Source organism: Mchenga conophoros, linkage group LG1 (assembly GCF_057382185.1).
Source record: "Mchenga conophoros isolate Kocher_MC1m ecotype Shallow Benthic linkage group LG1, M_conophoros_male_GT1.1, whole genome shotgun sequence".
Classification (NCBI taxonomy): domain Eukaryota; kingdom Metazoa; phylum Chordata; class Actinopteri; order Cichliformes; family Cichlidae; genus Mchenga; species Mchenga conophoros.
Window position 1 is genome coordinate 40,118,313 of NC_140526.1, and position 17,478 is coordinate 40,135,790.

At 39.9% G+C, this 17,478-nt stretch overlaps 1 protein-coding gene and 1 pseudogene across 1 annotated transcript; one reads left to right on the forward strand and one right to left on the reverse strand.

The window, feature by feature from the left end:
• The first annotated feature begins 651 nt into the window (after nt 1–651).
• On the forward strand, nt 652–4,263 carry LOC146583831 (ankyrin repeat and death domain-containing protein 1A-like). Its single transcript, XM_085267477.1, has 4 exons — nt 652–675; nt 890–1,082; nt 2,709–2,840; nt 3,490–4,263. Exons 1-4 carry the CDS (start codon nt 652–654, stop codon nt 3,750–3,752), a joined length of 612 nt encoding a protein of 203 aa, XP_085123603.1. The 3' UTR covers nt 3,753–4,263.
• Nucleotides 4,264–4,441: 178 nt separating this feature from the next.
• LOC146583832 (hatching enzyme 1.2-like) lies at nt 4,442–16,337 on the reverse strand (annotated as a pseudogene).
• Between the last annotated feature and the right edge of the window lie 1,141 nt (nt 16,338–17,478).

Genomic DNA, 17,478 nt, shown 5'->3' on the forward strand with positions numbered 1-17,478 from the left:
TGCCAACTGCATTTTCCTTTTTCCCTCTTCAAAAGCTTCCTGCACCTCCTGTAATTCCTGCATCACATTTCCTGCCTCCTTCTTTGCAGTTTGATATTTATTGTTGGCTTCTTGTGCTGTGCTTTTCTCTTCCTCCAATGCTTTTTGAGCTTCCAACAGTTCTTTCTTCATCTTTTCATTCTCCTTTTCTGCCTGTTGTTTTCCCATTTTCTCTCCTTTAAGTTTGAGACCCACATGCAGTAATTCCTGCAATACTACATCAGTTTCAAACTTTGAATCTTTAGCTTCTCCTCTTGATTTTTCTGCCTCTTCTTTTAATTTGATATTTTCAGCCTGTATCATTTGAAGTTCTTCTTGCAGGTTAATCAGCTGTACTGAATTGTGAGGTGAAGCACTCGCCGATCCTCTTCTCGTTCTCCCTCGATTCATTTTGGCCTTTTAAACAAAGGAGCCAATGCCAGGAGTGTCTCCATATTCCACAAAAGTCTGTGCAAACATGTAACAGTATCCCATATTCATATGAATATTATTGATATTATAACAAAAGCTGTCACCAACACAATTGTCACAAGTGCTTTTTTATTAGTTATTGCAAATGCTTGATTGCAGTTCTTGCTAGATGACAAAACCACGTATTAGGTTTAGAAGGAAATGACTTTTGGAGGTAGCAAGGGAGTGTGAAGCTTAAGGTGTAAAACAGCTGTGTACTGCCTTTTGTTCCTGGAGAAGGTATTTAACAAACCAGCTAAGTATCTTGTAAATTCTTTGTGCTAGTTTTAAAAGCAAGAGGTACTGAGAGTTTGTTTTCTTTGTACATCATATGTATAAAACGTGATAACATCCTTTTAACTTCGAACGACTCACAAAACTTTCTCCCTGTTGAATTCAGGATCACGGGGGATGTGAGCAGGTAAGAAGACCTCTGAGCTTCAAACAGGACCATCAGCCAGAGACACAGCACTTCCGTTCTGTCTTATGGACCCTCGCCACAAAGCATCTGTGTTATGGGGAGTGGAAGATTCTCGCTCAGCATTGGGACTTTAGTGAAGCACATATACAAGCTATAGAACAACAGTGGACAGGTGAGCAGTGCTGAGTTCCTAAAAAAATTATTGACAGTTTTATTGCTATTTTTATTACCTTTTTTGTACTTGTTGGGTTTTTTCATATATATATATATATAAATCTTTACACAGGAAATCATACAAGTTTGAAAAACTGTAATATAAGGCCTGTAATGTCCAGAACCATAGAAGCACTGTTTCATGGGTCCAGTGATTTTATTGAAAATAAATTCTCAAATTTGGCACTGACTGATTCACTCTACAGCATTCTGAGTACCTGAGGTGATTAACTCTGGTCTAGGTCAATTTTAACCCAGATCAAGAATTCTTTCTACAATTCTACTACAACAAATGAACTACAGATCTATTTAGAATATATGGATAGTCTGACATGAGTAAATGGATGCTTAATCCTTAATATTTCAGAGAGCAGATGGTGTTGTTTTTCTTTTGGTTTTTTTACAACATCACTTTTTTGTAGAAAAACGTCTATTATCATACAATATCTTGTCTTATAATGATGACCTGAAGCACAACTACAACTGCCTATACCTGATACCTGAATCTTGGTTAACCAGAGAGATAAAAGCCAGGAGAATAAACCAGATGTTCTCCACTGAACTACCCAAAGTATAGTCTGAATGGCAGCAGAACAAAATGAGAACAGCCCCGCCAACGCTGGAGACAGAGCAATACTGAAGAGTATATGTAAGAAGGATGCAACACATAACAGAAATGCTCAGTGCCTAGTGGATCTAAGAGCAGACTGCAACAACCTCCCTGAAAGGATCCAGTAACCATCACAGTGGCAGACATGTCAAGCAGAGGGATTGGACAGCACCATTCCCTGCCATGTTTAACACCTACTGGATAGGGAAGCTAACAAGCTAACTCCATTAGCATCCTGCAGCACAAATGAACCAGGTGCTAATGGTTGAGACCCACCCGGAATGTCTAACCGAAGGCTGTCCTGATCCCCAAGGATCCCAAGAAGGGGCCGGTCCCATCCAACTACTGGCCAATAACTTGGCTAAACTGCCCACCAGATTGCCCTCCTCCTGAATGGTAGATACTGTACCTCCGTCCATCCAAACCCACACTTGTCCTTGTTGGACATAGTTGGATATAATTGCTAATCTTTCTCTTTGGGTAGATTGGTCCTCCAACCAAGAGCAGTCTCTCCAAGATGACAGCAGTTTGCAACATGGATTGTAATAAGTTTTTCAGCTTTTGTACACTGTTGCAAGAGTTACATTCTGGGCACAGCTTTTTTCTTTAATTCCAAATGCCAGATCTTTGACACCTTGCTTTTAAACTCTATTTGACTTTTAACCTGTTGAACCTTTTTTTTAATTTAAAGTTGAACTTTAAATAAAATATTAAATTATATAAAATAAAATATTGTTTCATTTTGTTGGAGCACTTAAAATGTAAGATATCAGGATGTCATTCAGCTTTGCTTACTGGCCAAGTACCTCGCTTGCTTAACGCTGGTCTGTGGTTACAATACAGACCCAGTGGACTATATGAACTAGTTAGTTACTGTGATTCTATAAATGTTCTGATGGTATAAGAACTGTCTACAGTGACTGTGTTTAACTAAAAGTTCAGATGGATAATGCTTGATATAAATCTAAATTGAAGGTAAGAAAAGCTTCAAAGATCATGGTCACCGGATGCTGTTAATCTGGCTTCATGGAGTGCTCGTAGCTGGAGAAAACCCTACCAAAGGCCTCTATGAGGGGTTGGTGGAAATCTCCCGGACAGATTTGGCAGGTGAGCTAATCAGGGAGGTCACTTCCTTTCACTGGTCAGACTATTTGTCAGTTTTAACAGTCATACAATATTAGTTAACAATATTTCTCCACAGAAAGACCAATAATGCCGTAAGACTGTTTTTCTGTTTGTTCACTGGAATGTGTCTACTTTTTTTTTCTTTTCTCTGTTTTCCTCTTCTGGTTTGTTATCCAGAGTTCATCCGACAGAAGGCAAACTCCCAGACCAGCTCTCCTAAAATGTGCTGCGTAATGTGACGGCAACAAGTTTATGCTTATCATCGAGCTATTGTGTTAGCTTTGTTAAAACTTTCTTTATTTAAAGAAATAAAAATGTTATTTTCTATAAATAAAATTACATGATTTGAATTGTGAGTCACATAATGGTTTACATTTTTTAATGAAAGATAGGTGTGTAGCAGCCAGGGGAAAGTTGCTCTCTATTTATTTCTTTTTTTTTTGCCGTGCAATTTTGTCAGGTTTTCTCTACTGCAGCACTTGAACTGTGTTTACCTAGAAGGGCTGTAACAACAGCCTTGCACTGCTGCAGATTTCCATGTGCTGCATCCCATGCCAGTTATCCACACACAAAGAAAGGACAAGACAAGCTGCCCCTAACCTACCCAAAATGCCCCACGCCTGCTGCTTAGGTGTGGGATTTTGCTTCCCCCAAAGGTCCTTGAGGTTCCTGAGATTCCCTAAAGCGCAGATCGTACCTCCCAACATGGGCCAGCTCGCTCCACATGATAGTGCATCCGAGGAGGCGTGGACCCCCCTGCGGAGGCGTGGACCCCCCCTGCGCATGGAGAGACCAAACCATGAAACTGGCGACTCCGGGCACTGGTGCTCCATACTCCTTGCAGGCCCCCTGCATCCCAGACCCCAAACCCCAAGACCCTCACACCAACACTAGTTCACTGGATCTAAGACAGAGCCCAGCTCCTAACAAAAAGCGCCCCTCACAATGATGCTTTACAACACTGCATCTGATGTTTTGTGTTGCACTTGATGTTGTAAGGCTTGGATGCAGCTGCTTGGCCATATAAACCCATTCCATGAAGCCCTCTATGCACTGTTGTCGAGCTAATCTGTAGGCCACATGAAGTTAATATTTGCCTCTCTGCCCTTTGTCCTCCCCTCAAACCGGCTGTCACTCCCTAAGCCGTGGTCTGCTGGAGGTTTCTTCCTGTTAAAATGGAGTTCTTCCTCCACACTGACTCCAGGTGCTTGTTAACAGGGGCTCATCTTACTGTTGGGGTTTATTGTAGGGTCTTTATCTTAAACATAAAGCACCATGAGGCGACTGTTGTTTGGATTTGGTACTGTATAAACAAAATTAAAGTGACAGTCCAAAATAAAGTCATTTTAATGAAATTCTTATTTACTCATTGTGAATAAAGTACAGCAGTACATAACACATTTGATTGATGATTGGTGGTTGATTTATTTAAACTAATATAATCATCCTGCTGCAACCAGGTTTCTGTAAGTCAGAGTAAATCAATTTGTTGATCAATTATTAATTCTTGTACTAACAGAGAGAGCAAACCCCAAGTTAGCAGTTCAGTCAACAGTAAAGCAACATGGACCGAAGGCGGTGTGCATTTCACTTACTCTTTTGACTGGCCTTACTCTTACTTTGAGGAGAGTAATACTGGGAAAATAATATTGTTTTTCTCACTGAAAGCCATTTCCACTCTGTTTGACTGTTACTTAAGTAGATTAACCTTTGGTTTTATATCTTTTTGTCAGGAAAATACTAGTACAAGACTGAGTTCATATCTTTACTTGTTAAATGTGTATTTTTGACCTGTAGACTTGTAGGATTTGTGGAATAAAGAAACAAACTTACTAGAAATGAAAATGAATGTTTATTTTTGTTCATTTTTTAGTATTTCATACAGCTGACTAGCAATTACACAAGCGTGATTGGGATTAAGTCAACGGACAGGTGAAAAGTATAGACAATGATACATTTTCATTTCTCATTTTAAACAAAGCTATTTCAGGCAAATTTGAAAAGCATAAAATTCAAGCTGCATCAATCTCTCCCATCTCTTGGTTGTCTGTGGAAACAGAAAGAAGATGTTACACATATGTAGTATCTGCACAAAAAAATCACAAACACAGGCTGTAAATTGAGGAGATGTGTTCGTCTGGTGTTCTGGTTTATATGCCTTTCACTCATCCCAGCTACATGCTTCTGACCCTGATCAATTAAAATATATGACATTTCATTGTTTTTTGTTTTAAACCAAATGTTTCCACTAAAGTTATCCTGACAAAGCTTTAATTGGTAAAATAAATGTATAGGAACATGATTTTCTATTATAATGAAGTAAACAAAATTCGAAAACATCCGAGCTTATTTACTTACTTTTTCTAGAACAACTTGTTCCTTTGCACAGGTATGGGCACATTTGAGCCTGTCAAACAACAAACAGAGAGAAATCTTTAAACGCTGCTGCATTTCTTTAAGACACCACATGAACATCTGAGTTTGATGAACAGTTTGATGTACTATATCTATGTTGGTGTTTACTAGTCTCCATGATTGTTCTGTGAAACTAGTGGAGGTAGAAAAGTAAGCCGGGGGCTGAGCAGATAGGTTGAAAGAATTTAAGGTCTTCAGCACACAAAGCAGATAATTAAATAAGCATGCTCTCATGGTTATGATATTCTGAAGCATATTATTATCTATAGACAATAATACCAAACAGAAATTGCTTCCTCTTCCCTCCATTTTGCATCACCCAATGTCAGTTTTGTGTACATATTTGATCTTCAAACACGTTTTACCCCAGTGACGTTGGTTTTTCTGCTTGTTTGTTAACAGGATTCCAGGTTTTTGTGCTTGTCCCAACTTTTTCTATTTATATAATTATTATTTGAGGAGGAGACAGCTTCATAGTACAGTTACATTTTGTTTGAATTTTGAAAACCTCTCAACCTTTAAGCACAAATGGGTGCAGTAGTAGGTTTGGAAACTAAAGGTGGTGCAGAAAAACGGCAAGTAGACTGGCACTTATACAGTGTTTTTGTGCTCTAATTGAGCACTCAAAATTCTTATTAGCCAGTCGCACAAACATTCATGTAAATGCTCTTTCTTATACTTAAGTACCAGACACACATTTGCACAAATTTATCAATAGCGACTCAGAGTTCAGTATCTTGCTCAAGGTCATTTCAAAATACTTCTTGGTGTTGTCTCAGTCTGGAGTATCACTTCCTGTTCTATCTTACAGTGGTATTTTTGCATTGCTTATCTGTGTAGCCAATTTAATTAAAAACTTATAGATAACGTCTTATTTCATAGTGTAATCTTCCTGCGCTTTATCCAAAGCACACTCTGTTGAATCACCCACTAATTATATTTACAGTGTTCAGTCACTGTGTCTTTAGGGATTCGCTAGCTTAGCATTAGCTCTTCACCTGTCTCTCCTACTCTTTCCTGCTCAGATGTTTAGTTACCCCTTGGCCTACTTTACTAATAACTATACTTGTTATAAATGTAGCTTGTTTGTAGCTCCGGAGGCCCCGTCAGTTCTCTTCCATCGGATTTTCCCGAGCAGTTGGGAAAACATGATTGCTGAGTGATGGTGAGGAGGAAGCGTAGTCCTAAATAGAAGCCCCCGGTACACTACCAACCCAACCATGTGTTGAAGCATTTTTCCCCACATGGCGACACACCTGGAACATTTATACATCCATCCATTTTCTTCAGATTCTCTGGGGCCGGGTAGCAACCTAAGCAGAAAAGCCCAGACCTCCCTCTCCCTAGCTCAGGGGTGGGCAACTCCAGGCTTCGAGGGCCGGTGTCCCTGCAGGTTTTAGATGTGTCCTCGAACCAACACAGCTGATTTAAACGGCTAAATTAGCTCCTCAACCTGTCCTGAAGTTCTTCAGAGGCCTGGTAACGAACTAATCATGTGATTCAGGTGTGTTGACCCAAGGTGAGATCTAAAACCTGCAGGGACACCGGCCCTCGTGGACTGAGAATGCCCACCCCTGCCCTAGCTGCCTCCTCCAGCTTGTCCAGGGGAACACCAAGGAGTTCCCATACCACCCAAGAGATATTATCTAGAGTTGGATGTCTCGAGACTGGTCTTGGTCTCGAGACCACTTTTACGTGGTCTTGGTCTCGACTGACTTTGGTCTCGGTCTTGGTCTCGCTGTTTCGGTCTTGCATTCTCAAATCGACATAGTGTTCGGGAGATTTGGAGTCAACCATCAGCGGAGCGGGGGGGTGGCTTACTGGGCTTAAGCCCGGGTCATTTTTTCAGAAGCATGGGGTCTTTTGGAGTGTAATTTGTTAGTTAGATGCCTGACTGACAACTGTATAAAACAAAAACAACACACGAAGCTAGAGATGGACCGATCCGATATTACGTATCGGTATCGGTCCGATACTGACCTAAATTACTGGATCAGATATCGGAGAAAAATAAAAAATGTAATCCGATCCATTAAATATCACGAAAGCACCTCGCAGAACTTGCAACACGCCGTAACTCACCTCAGAACGTTAGCACTCGGAGCAGTATGCATCACGTGATAGAGCGGCTGTGGCATGCCGGACCTGTCGGTGGTCTGGATAGCATGTGGAGCTTCGCTAGCAACCTGGCATTTCATCTCCGACAAAGTTATCCCCGAGAGAAGTAAAGCAAGTGTGTAAGTCCATCTCTGAATGTTTGTAAAGCATTCCCACGTTAAGCTTAACAAGCGACTGCCTCTCGCTCTCCGGCTGCTACTTCAATCATGAAACTGCTTAATGATCAGCTGATCGGCTTTTCTGTCGCGAGTCCGTCTCTCTTGTTTGTTTTTGGCCCACTTTGCACCAGAAAGAGGAAACCAGCGGCTGAACAACAGCAGCACGTTTAAGCTTGATATGCACGGTCTGAAGCATGTGTGTGGGAATGTATGTGAATGTTTTACTGTTATATCTTATTAGTATTTTAAGTATTCTATCTATTTTATTTATTGAATTTTATTGTTTTATTTATATTTTGATATTGCTAGGGATGATGCAATGATCGGGGACCATTCTTAATTTCGTTGTTCTCATGACAATGACAATAAAGTTTCTGATTCTGATTCTGATTCTGATAAGCTGTTGTTAGAATTTATTTATTATTACTTTCTACTCGAGGATCTTTTTCTACTGCTGATGTAACTGTGCAGGGGCGGATCTAGCAAAGTTTAGCCAGGGGGGCCGATAGGGCATGAACAGGGAAAAGGGGGCACAAAGACATACTTTTCTTTCTTATTCTCATTTAAAATGTCTAGCTTTTAATAAATAATTATCTGACACCCAAAGTTTTAATTTGATGTAAAAGGAATAGAAGTCAATTACTGTATATAGTAACTATTAAGTCTAATATATACCCTAGTAAGCTATAGTACTTTTTACTTTGGGAAGGTACCATCTGTGCAGTCTGCAATTTTGTTGAAGAAAGATGTTGAATCTATTTAATATTTCTTGAAAAATAATTGATTTCTGTGCATTTTTTTTCACACTACATCAAATTAAGGTTGATTACGTTGATTAAGCATCATGAGGTGGAGCGTGAGGGGTGGTTCCCTATTTTTTATTTATTTATTTTTGTTGTTGCTGGGAGTTGGAACCCTATTAGTTAGGTTGCTTAATATTTACGCTAAGTACTCTTTAAAATACCAGAATAGGGAGGATGGTGTAGGTCTAAGTTTATTAGATTGATCAGTATTGCTGAACTATGAAATATTTTTTTTGTATACAGGTATAACAGAATAGCTTTAGTGTAGTTGTTGTTTTAAACTTGAGTATGAACTTGCAGACTTGCAAAATGCAGCAAGATATTTTAAAAAACAGTTTTGTTGATTAAAAAACACTATATCGGATTCATATCGGTATCGGCAGATATCCAAATTTATGATATCGGTATCGGTATCGGACATAAAAAAGTGGTATCGTGCCATCTCTACACGAAGCACAGAGCGCACCGTCGTAAATTCCCCCTAATTTTGATATGATCCGAGCTCAGGCACTAGGCGACTGAGCACAGCACACATGTGAGCGAGAAGCTGCTGCCTGCGAGTTTGCTGCAGACAGAGGAGAGCTTAAGTTTGACCAGGTACCAAAGCAAATCATTCATACTGAACTAATAATGTAAATATGACGGTGTATCACAAAAGATTGATATCAAACTGATCACTTGGTTGCGTTACTTGCTCTTCGAGTGAATCAACAAATAGACAAATAAAAAGCCGAACAGCAACGCTGATTTTTTAGAGTCTTAGCTTTCATTTCATATTTTCAGTTGTTTCCCTCCACGGCTAAACAAACCCTCTCAATCGGTTTCAGTTGTGTACTGATGAACACAACAATGGACATAAGGAGCTTCTTTCAAAGAAAAAACTCTGGTAGATGTTATTTTATATATTATGCTTTGGATGTTGTTCAGTATATCTATGCAAAACAAGAGGGATTTCAATACACAGCAGGATATTCACAGTTGAAACCAGATGTTTACACTTTATGGAAAAAACATAAAAACTTTTTTTTTACTGTTAAACATCAGTTTAGAGTAAACTTCTGTTTTAGATAAATAAATATTGAAATATCTTTCGAATTAGTTAAATGTCAGAATAAAGAGAGACAGAGCTTCTATTTTTATCACTTTCATCAAATGTAGGAGTACATGTACACTAAGTTTATTGTTAATTAATAATAAAACTCCAGACGATTCCATTCTGAGCTGAAGAAGCTTCTGATTGGTTCGTAGAGTCCATGTGAGTAAACTGGTGGCACAGCTGTGGATGCATATAAGGCAAAACACAGAGCCTGTTTCTGTGACATGGGAACATCAGGAGATGTCAACCAAAACACCAGGAACAGAACTGTGGAGCTCCATAAGTGTGGCTCAGTTTGAATACAATTTGGTGCCATTTGCAATTAAGAAATACAGACAGTTTGATGCAGCCCCGACTTTGTTCTGCCTTGCTGCTTAATTAAAAAAATAGTTTAAGGTGTCCTGCATATGTGATTTTTTTTTCCTATATGAAGTCATTCTTTTTTGAACAAAACTCAAAATAGAGCCTGATAATCTTTCAGTCATTTCTACCCTCACCTAATTTCCTTAAATTCCTGTGTGAGAGCTGCTCGGCTCTCACACAGGGGCTCAGCTATGCTCCAATCCCTCCATACTGCGGCCAATCACATGCGAGGATATAGGATAATATCATTATGTGAAAAAAAGAGAGGGTGAGAGACGCGACAGTCACGTGGAGCGTGCGTCTGTCCTCTCAGTGAGTAAGATAGTGGACAGCGGTGAGGAGGGCTGTGTGAAAGCAAAAACACATAAATATGCCTGACACCCGTAAACGAAACAGCATCTGGCTGCAGTTTAAAGACTTTTTTTGTCTCGGTCTTTGTCTCATCTTAACTTGGTTATTTCTTGGTCTCGGATTAGGCGGTCTTGACTACAAGTGTAATATTATCTCACCAGTGGGTCTACTCCAGGGCTTGTCCCAGTGGGACATGCCCAGAACACCTCACCCAGGAGGCATCCTTGTCAGATGCCCGAACAACCTCAACTGGCTTCGTCCGATGTGGAGGAGCAGCGGCTCTACTCTGAACCCCTCCCGGATGGCTGAAATCCTCACCCTATCTCTAGGGTAGAGGGCAGCCACTCTTTGGAGGAAGCTCATTTCTGACGCTTGTATCCACAATCTCATTCTTTCGGTCACTACCCAAAGCTCGTGACCACAGGTGAGAGCAGGGACATAAATCCACCAGTAAATCGAGAGCCTCAGACTTGGATGTTCTGACTTCCTGTCTGTTCACACTCTGGTGCTAACCACTCCAAACAAAATCAAACAAAATTGGTGTCAATCAATTGTGCTACATTTCTGCTGGTTTGTGCTACAAAAATTTTCGTTTGTGCCGCTATCATTTTAAAGATATTATCTAAAGTTTTTAGAGAACTCACACATGCACTGATAAACACAGTCCCACCCACATTCCAAGGATTCCCTCTATAAACCACCACTGTGCAATAACTATTTATATGTAAATACTGTCCAATACTGTCCAAGTGCTGCAGAAACTAAAACTCACTTCCTGCAACCTCCATCCGGTCGAAGCAGATGGCTGCCATGACCTCTGTTTACTTGTTTATAAGACAGGAGGGAGGTCTTTACCTTACAATATAAAGTGCTTTGAGGCAACTGTTGTTGTGATTTGACGCTATAAAAATAAAATTGAATTAAACTAATTGAATTTAGAGTGGAGTAGCCAAGAACTGAACCACTGACCTTCCAACTGTTAATCCAGCTTCCTTTTTTCTTTATAAAAAAGGAAAGAAAAAGAAACGAAAAGAAACGAGGTACATACTGCAGGTATAAAGGCGATTCACTCGAAGGATGTCATTGGCACTCATCTCTGTAGCTCTGCCAATGGCTACATTCTCATCGGGTATGGGAACGATGGTTGGCTCCCTGTCTCTTGAGAAGGCAAACCTGGGGTGCAAACACACAGTAGTAAGGCAAATTGTGATTGTAGTCTCAAACAAGTGTCATTATAACAACTACAAAGAGAAGGCTAAAAACATGAAATTATAATATGGGCTTCAGCTTGAGCAATGCAGCAGGGAAAGGTCAGTCAAGAGGATTATCTACCTAATTATTACCTAATTGACTCTGCCAAACAGAGTCCTTATTGCCATTTCAAACATTTAACAGAATGGGATATAAATGTTTCAAGGTTTATCATCTGCCCAAAAAGAGCCCAAAGGCAAAGTCCTGCACGCCATTATTGTCCATCATGTAGCATTTGCTCGTTAGGCAGCAAGCTAGCACTCTGTGACGAGCTAATGTGGCTTTTGTCTATAAATGTGTGCGTTGTAGGCAGCTGCAATATTATTACTGATAATAAAATTATCATCATTATTATTGTTATTATTATTATTGTTATAGCACTCAATGTGTAAACTGTTTCATTGGTTACCACAGCTTTATACTGGTTTGAATTACTGGTTTTCTCAATGGCCAGTGTGGTAAGAGAAGTTGATTACAACACACATGTACACAGGATGTAGAAAATTAAAATCTTGAAAATGAAAGGACTGAAAACAGATAAAACTGTGTCAAATAAAACTGTGTTATTATGACATAATTTTTAAATAAATATACATTTGAAGCATGTTCAGGGAGTGAACTGATATCTTACCTTCCATAGTGCATAACAGAGTTGTAGTCATAGGGAGTATCAAGGTTCCTTGTGTTGATTTTCCTAAAGTTATGCTCCATCCCTGTGGGGGTTCAAACAACTCAGTCAATGTTTGTCTCTTACTCCAGGCTGAGCATTAAAATGTCACAAAAGTTCAGTTCACCCTACAGCTGTGTGAGAGCACCTGGGTAACTTTTTTCCTTTGCACAAAAACAAAGAAATCTATTGATTTGTGTCCATGGACACAAGAGCTTTCCAGCTTTAAAGAGAGAGCTCTCCATATGGACATGGGAGGGCTGGGACAGTTGTAAGTCATTTCACCTTGCGCTTCCACATAGTGACTTGTGCATTTATTTTGATGCTACTTTTACACTTAAGAGGTGTGACTTCTTTTGCTGCTGACTTCCATTTTGAATAATGTTTGCCTATGTTAACCCTTTCACGCATGGTGGTTGCTACAGTTTACAGCTATTTAAAGGCTGTGTTCTTGTATTTGTGTCACTGCTGATGGTATACTTGCAAAATAAACCATTACACACTGATGTGTCACACCCACTGGTCGTTTAATGTTACAATAGATGTATGAAATGTTTCATTGTAATTTTATTATTTAACCCTGTCATGCATGAATTATGACAAACTCAATCAGGATTTATTTGTGTTCATCTTTTCATGCCTAAAGATGAATACAAATACTTAAGAAAATAAATCCTGATTGAGTTTGTCATAATTCATGCATGACAGGGTTAATATACAAAAACTACTCAGGTTTGGACAATAAAATTACTTGGTTAACTTTAATACTTTTTGTTAATATTCAATTCAATTTTATTTATACAGCACCAAAGCATAACAAGGCACTTTATATTGAAAGGTAGACCCTCCAATAATACATACAGAGAAAAACCCAACAATCATATGACCCCCTTTGAGCAAGCACTCTGGCGACAGTGGCTCAGGGAGGGGCGCCATCCGCCGTGACAGGTTGGGGTGAGTGAAGGAATGCAGGTCAAAAGACTAATATACAACACATATCCATCCATCCATTCGCGTCCACTTATCCTTTTCAGGGTCGCGGGGGGCGCTGGAGCCTATCCCAGCTTTCATAGGGCGAGAGGCGGGGTACACCCTGGACAGGTCGCCAGTCTGTCGCAGGGCCAACACACAGGGACAGACAACCATTCGCACTCACATTCACACCTATGGGCAATTTGGATTAACCAATTAACCTATCCCCACAAGCTGCATGTCTTTGGACGGTGGGAGGAAGCCGGAGTACCCGGAGAGAACCCACGCAAACACGGGGAGAACATGCAAACTCCACACAGAAAGACCCCGGCCTGATGGTGGAATTGAACTCAGGACCTTCTTGCTGTGCGGCAGCAGTGCTAACCATCGTGCCACCGTGCTGCACACACATATACATACATCTTTTTTTGAAAAGCACAGAGGAACAAAACATTCTTCCAATTCAAATAGATTAGTCTCAAACTTATAAATAAATTGAATAAATAAATAAAAGAATTCCACAGACAGATTTGATTATTGTGAATGTTTCACATTTTGCCCTACATTGTTTGTACTTTGGGTTGTTTGAAATATTCTAAAAAAACATGATTATTGCTCTACTGTTGGTAAATGAACTGTCATTTATGTAGAAGTTTTTTTTGTCATCCTGACCACTTAAAGATTTTTTCTGACTGTTGTTTCTGGCTGTTGTTTGTCATGTGACCCACCTGGGATGACGTTCTCTAGCAAGATGCGTACATGTTGGTCTCTGTCTGAACGCGTCTGTTCATGGTCGAAGCCCAGGGCATGGAGCACCTCGTGTTGGACTATCTGGTGGAAAACACAGCCCTGGCGACTCAGTGACACTATCTGGCCACCCCCACGACGCCCAACAAAAGAGTAACACCTGAAAAAGAGCGGTAAATAAAAATTTTATGACAAACCAGTAAAACAGCTTCCTCACTCAGAACATCCTGCGTTAGATGAAAAGTTTGCCTGTAGAATTCAAGTATAAATGCCTACTTTGTGTTGGACTTACCCATCACGAGACTGAATGTCCAGAAAGTCTCTTTCTCTGCTCTGGGGCCTAAAGCTGACGCACGTGGCTGCTTCAAATGACCTCAGACCTTGCTCGATGACGTTACGTTCCCTGCGGGCTTCACAGAAAAACATGTATTGTGGTTCTAGTTTGTTGTGGCATTATATTCAACTAAGACTGAGCACAATGCTGCTACTCCTGAGTAACTGCTTACTACTTACACTGGCCTATAAATCAATCAAATCTATGTTACTGCCTCAAAATCAGCTGATGTTTTTGTACAACTTTAATGAATTTATAGAAAGCATAAAATATTCTTCATTATGTTGGCTTGAAGCTTGTAAAGATTGGTCATAACATTGAACTGCTCCCCCCCAGTATCTTTGATGTGGCATAGCTAACAGAAATTTTCAGGGTAAAATACATCTGTCCCATTTTATCTACATATCTTAACTATAACTAACTTTGAGTGTTATTATATTGGGATATATCATAGGTTCAATAACAAGACACCCCCAGTGTAATGTCTGTGGCACTCTGGATGCTTTGTCAGGTAATTCCCTGGAGAAAACTTGTCAAACTTGCCAAAAAAAATAAAAAAAATTTTTTTGATTGTGACACTGGAAGAAGGTGTAAATTTTATTTGTAGTTTCCTCTAACTAGTTCCTGCACTTTTGAATTAAAGAGCGCCTCTTGGGTTGGATTGAGCCAAAAGCACAATGGAAGGAAAAAGGCATTAGAACCGAGAAAACAGCAATTTTATCTGCAACATTAAGGTCTTCAAAATTGCGACTGAATATCTTGTATCAGTCTCCATGCTAAGCTTTGGCAAAGCTTTATATATAATTTTATATTACATCTATCTGATACAGATTGATGTATATTTAGGTTGTTTTTTTTTATATATCGGAGGAAATTTATGTGTAACTGACTAATTCCTTTTTTAATAAACTGTCCTTTTCAGTTTCCTTGGTAGTATTTTTAAACTCTTTGTATTCTCTGTACACAAAAACCTTTCTGTATGTCATTAAAATACTTGTTTAGTGTTTAGTCTTTTGACCAAACAGCTGTATTTGAAGCCCTGAGATGAGAACCCGTTGATTTCTCTTTGTATTTAGAGGACACTAAAATGTGGAATCTCAGAGGGAAAAGGTTTGGGAAGCAGCTTTGCCCACTAATGGAAAAAAAAACAAACCCCAAAACAAACCCTACAGACGGAGAAAATCATTCTAATAGTTTTCAGTTAAACCTGAAAAATTAGCAGAAAGCTCAATAAAAAGGAATGTTTCCATGTATCTAGACTTACAGTACTCGTTGGAGATTAGATAAGGTACAACAACTCTGCCATTGTTTTTAGGCCACAAACAGCCTCGAGCCGTACACGGATCAGCGTTCTGTAGACCTGTTGGCACTGCTATGTCTCCAAATATGACCAGAGGTTCATCCAAGTTCTTTCCTGTAAAGTATGGAAAGAAAAACATATTTTCCGTGTACTTTCGATGGTTTCATTAACACATCAACTCAGTTTTTAAGGTTAGCCCCTGGATGTTGTTACTAAAGCTGTATATTTACTACTGATGAATAGGAACTGAAGTGAAGTTGAACATACCAAGATTAGCATTAGCCTTCTCCAGCAGTGTCGAGATACTGAAATCATCACCCTCAGTGTTGTTTCCTGTTCAATATGAAGCACATATGTTTGACTGTTCTATAAGGACAAGGTCACATGTTACAACATCACAAAGACATGTCAAGGAGTCAGGCAAATCCAATATGGACCAATTATAATAAATAAATAAATGAATACAAATCAACATGAATAAGAGCATATCTCATAGTGTGATGACATACAAGTGCTAAATGTAAAAAATAGCAAAGTCTTACCGGAGTTTTCAACACTTTTTTAAAAAGGTGCCTGTAATAAGATAAAAGGGTTTATAAGGACTAGTATTTGATTTGTTTGCAAGTTCAAAAATGCTTGAAGATTAAAATTGCAAATTCCAATTTATACAATAAATTAATAAAATGAAAAACAGAAGTATTCTCTTTGTGTTCTTATGTTTTGTTTTGAAGAAAGCTTGTATTCCATTTTAACAAAATAAAACATCTTGGTCAAATCAGAGAGGAAATCTACGTCTGCATACTTAACTACAACGCTTACCTCTATAACAAAAGTGTGGGCGAAGCACAAGAACACGCTGAGCACAGCCGCCTGGAGGATCATGGCTGGTTACTGAAGAAGAGCAGCCGACTGAGAAAATACCTGCTGAAAACACAAGTGTTCGGCTTATATAGTTAGAAAGGCCAGCTGAATTCTGTCCTAATATGGCATGCTGTTCAACCAGTACTCATTACTCAACTGAAAATGACAGTTGTTACTTAAACACGTCTGTTTCAACATATTATGAAATTAGACAAAAAGGCTGTTGCTGTCTTTATATTATGTCACAGTCCAAATATTATAGTTACCATCAATGTATTTAAATCTGTCAAACATGGTGGAGGAGTGTTATGGCACAGGCATGTATGTGCGGCTGTTAGTGGCACGGGGTCAGTGTTCACTGAAGATGTGGTTGCTGATAGAAGTTATAGGGTGAATTCTTAAGTTTACAGCCTTATACTCTGCTAACATTTAGCCAACTGCTTCAAAACTCTCCTAGTGACTAACCAGAGCATGCTGTTCATTTTCTGAAGATGAAATTGGAACAGCCTGAAGACAATCTCAGGACAAAAACCAACCTCCCAGGCTGCAGGAGACTTGGGGTGGGTGAATGACCTAAATAAATATTTTAATAGGTTTGATCAAACGCCCACCACAGCATCGTCCCCCCTGCTGCAATCTCCTTCATCTTCAGGGACCGCCTGTCCTTCATCTCAGGACTTCACACCTCTCAGCTCCCAGCCATCACACCCACCCCAGGCTTCTGTGGACTCCAACATACACACCCCTCCCCCAAAATCCACTCTTTCTATCTCAGCACTTCAAGTGAGGAATGAGCTTCGCAAGATCAAGGTGCAGAAGGCTGCAGGTCCAGATGGCGTCAGCTCCAGGCTCCTGAGATGCTGTGCAGATGAACTGTGTGGCATCCTAGGATATCTGTTCAACCTGAGCCTGTCACTGGGGAAAGTACCACAGCTGTGGAAGACCTCCTGTGGTACCGCTACCAAAGACCTCCCGTCCCAAGGACCTCAGCAGCTACAGGCCGGTAGCCCTGACATCGCATCTGATGAAGACCCTCGAGAGGTTGGTTCTAAACCATCTGCGCTCCCTGGTGAGGTCTTCATTGGATCCGCTGCAGTTTGCTTACCAGCCTGGCATCGGGGTGGAGGACGCCATCATCTACCTCCTGCACCGAGCTCTGACTCACCTGGAGAAGCCTGGAAGCT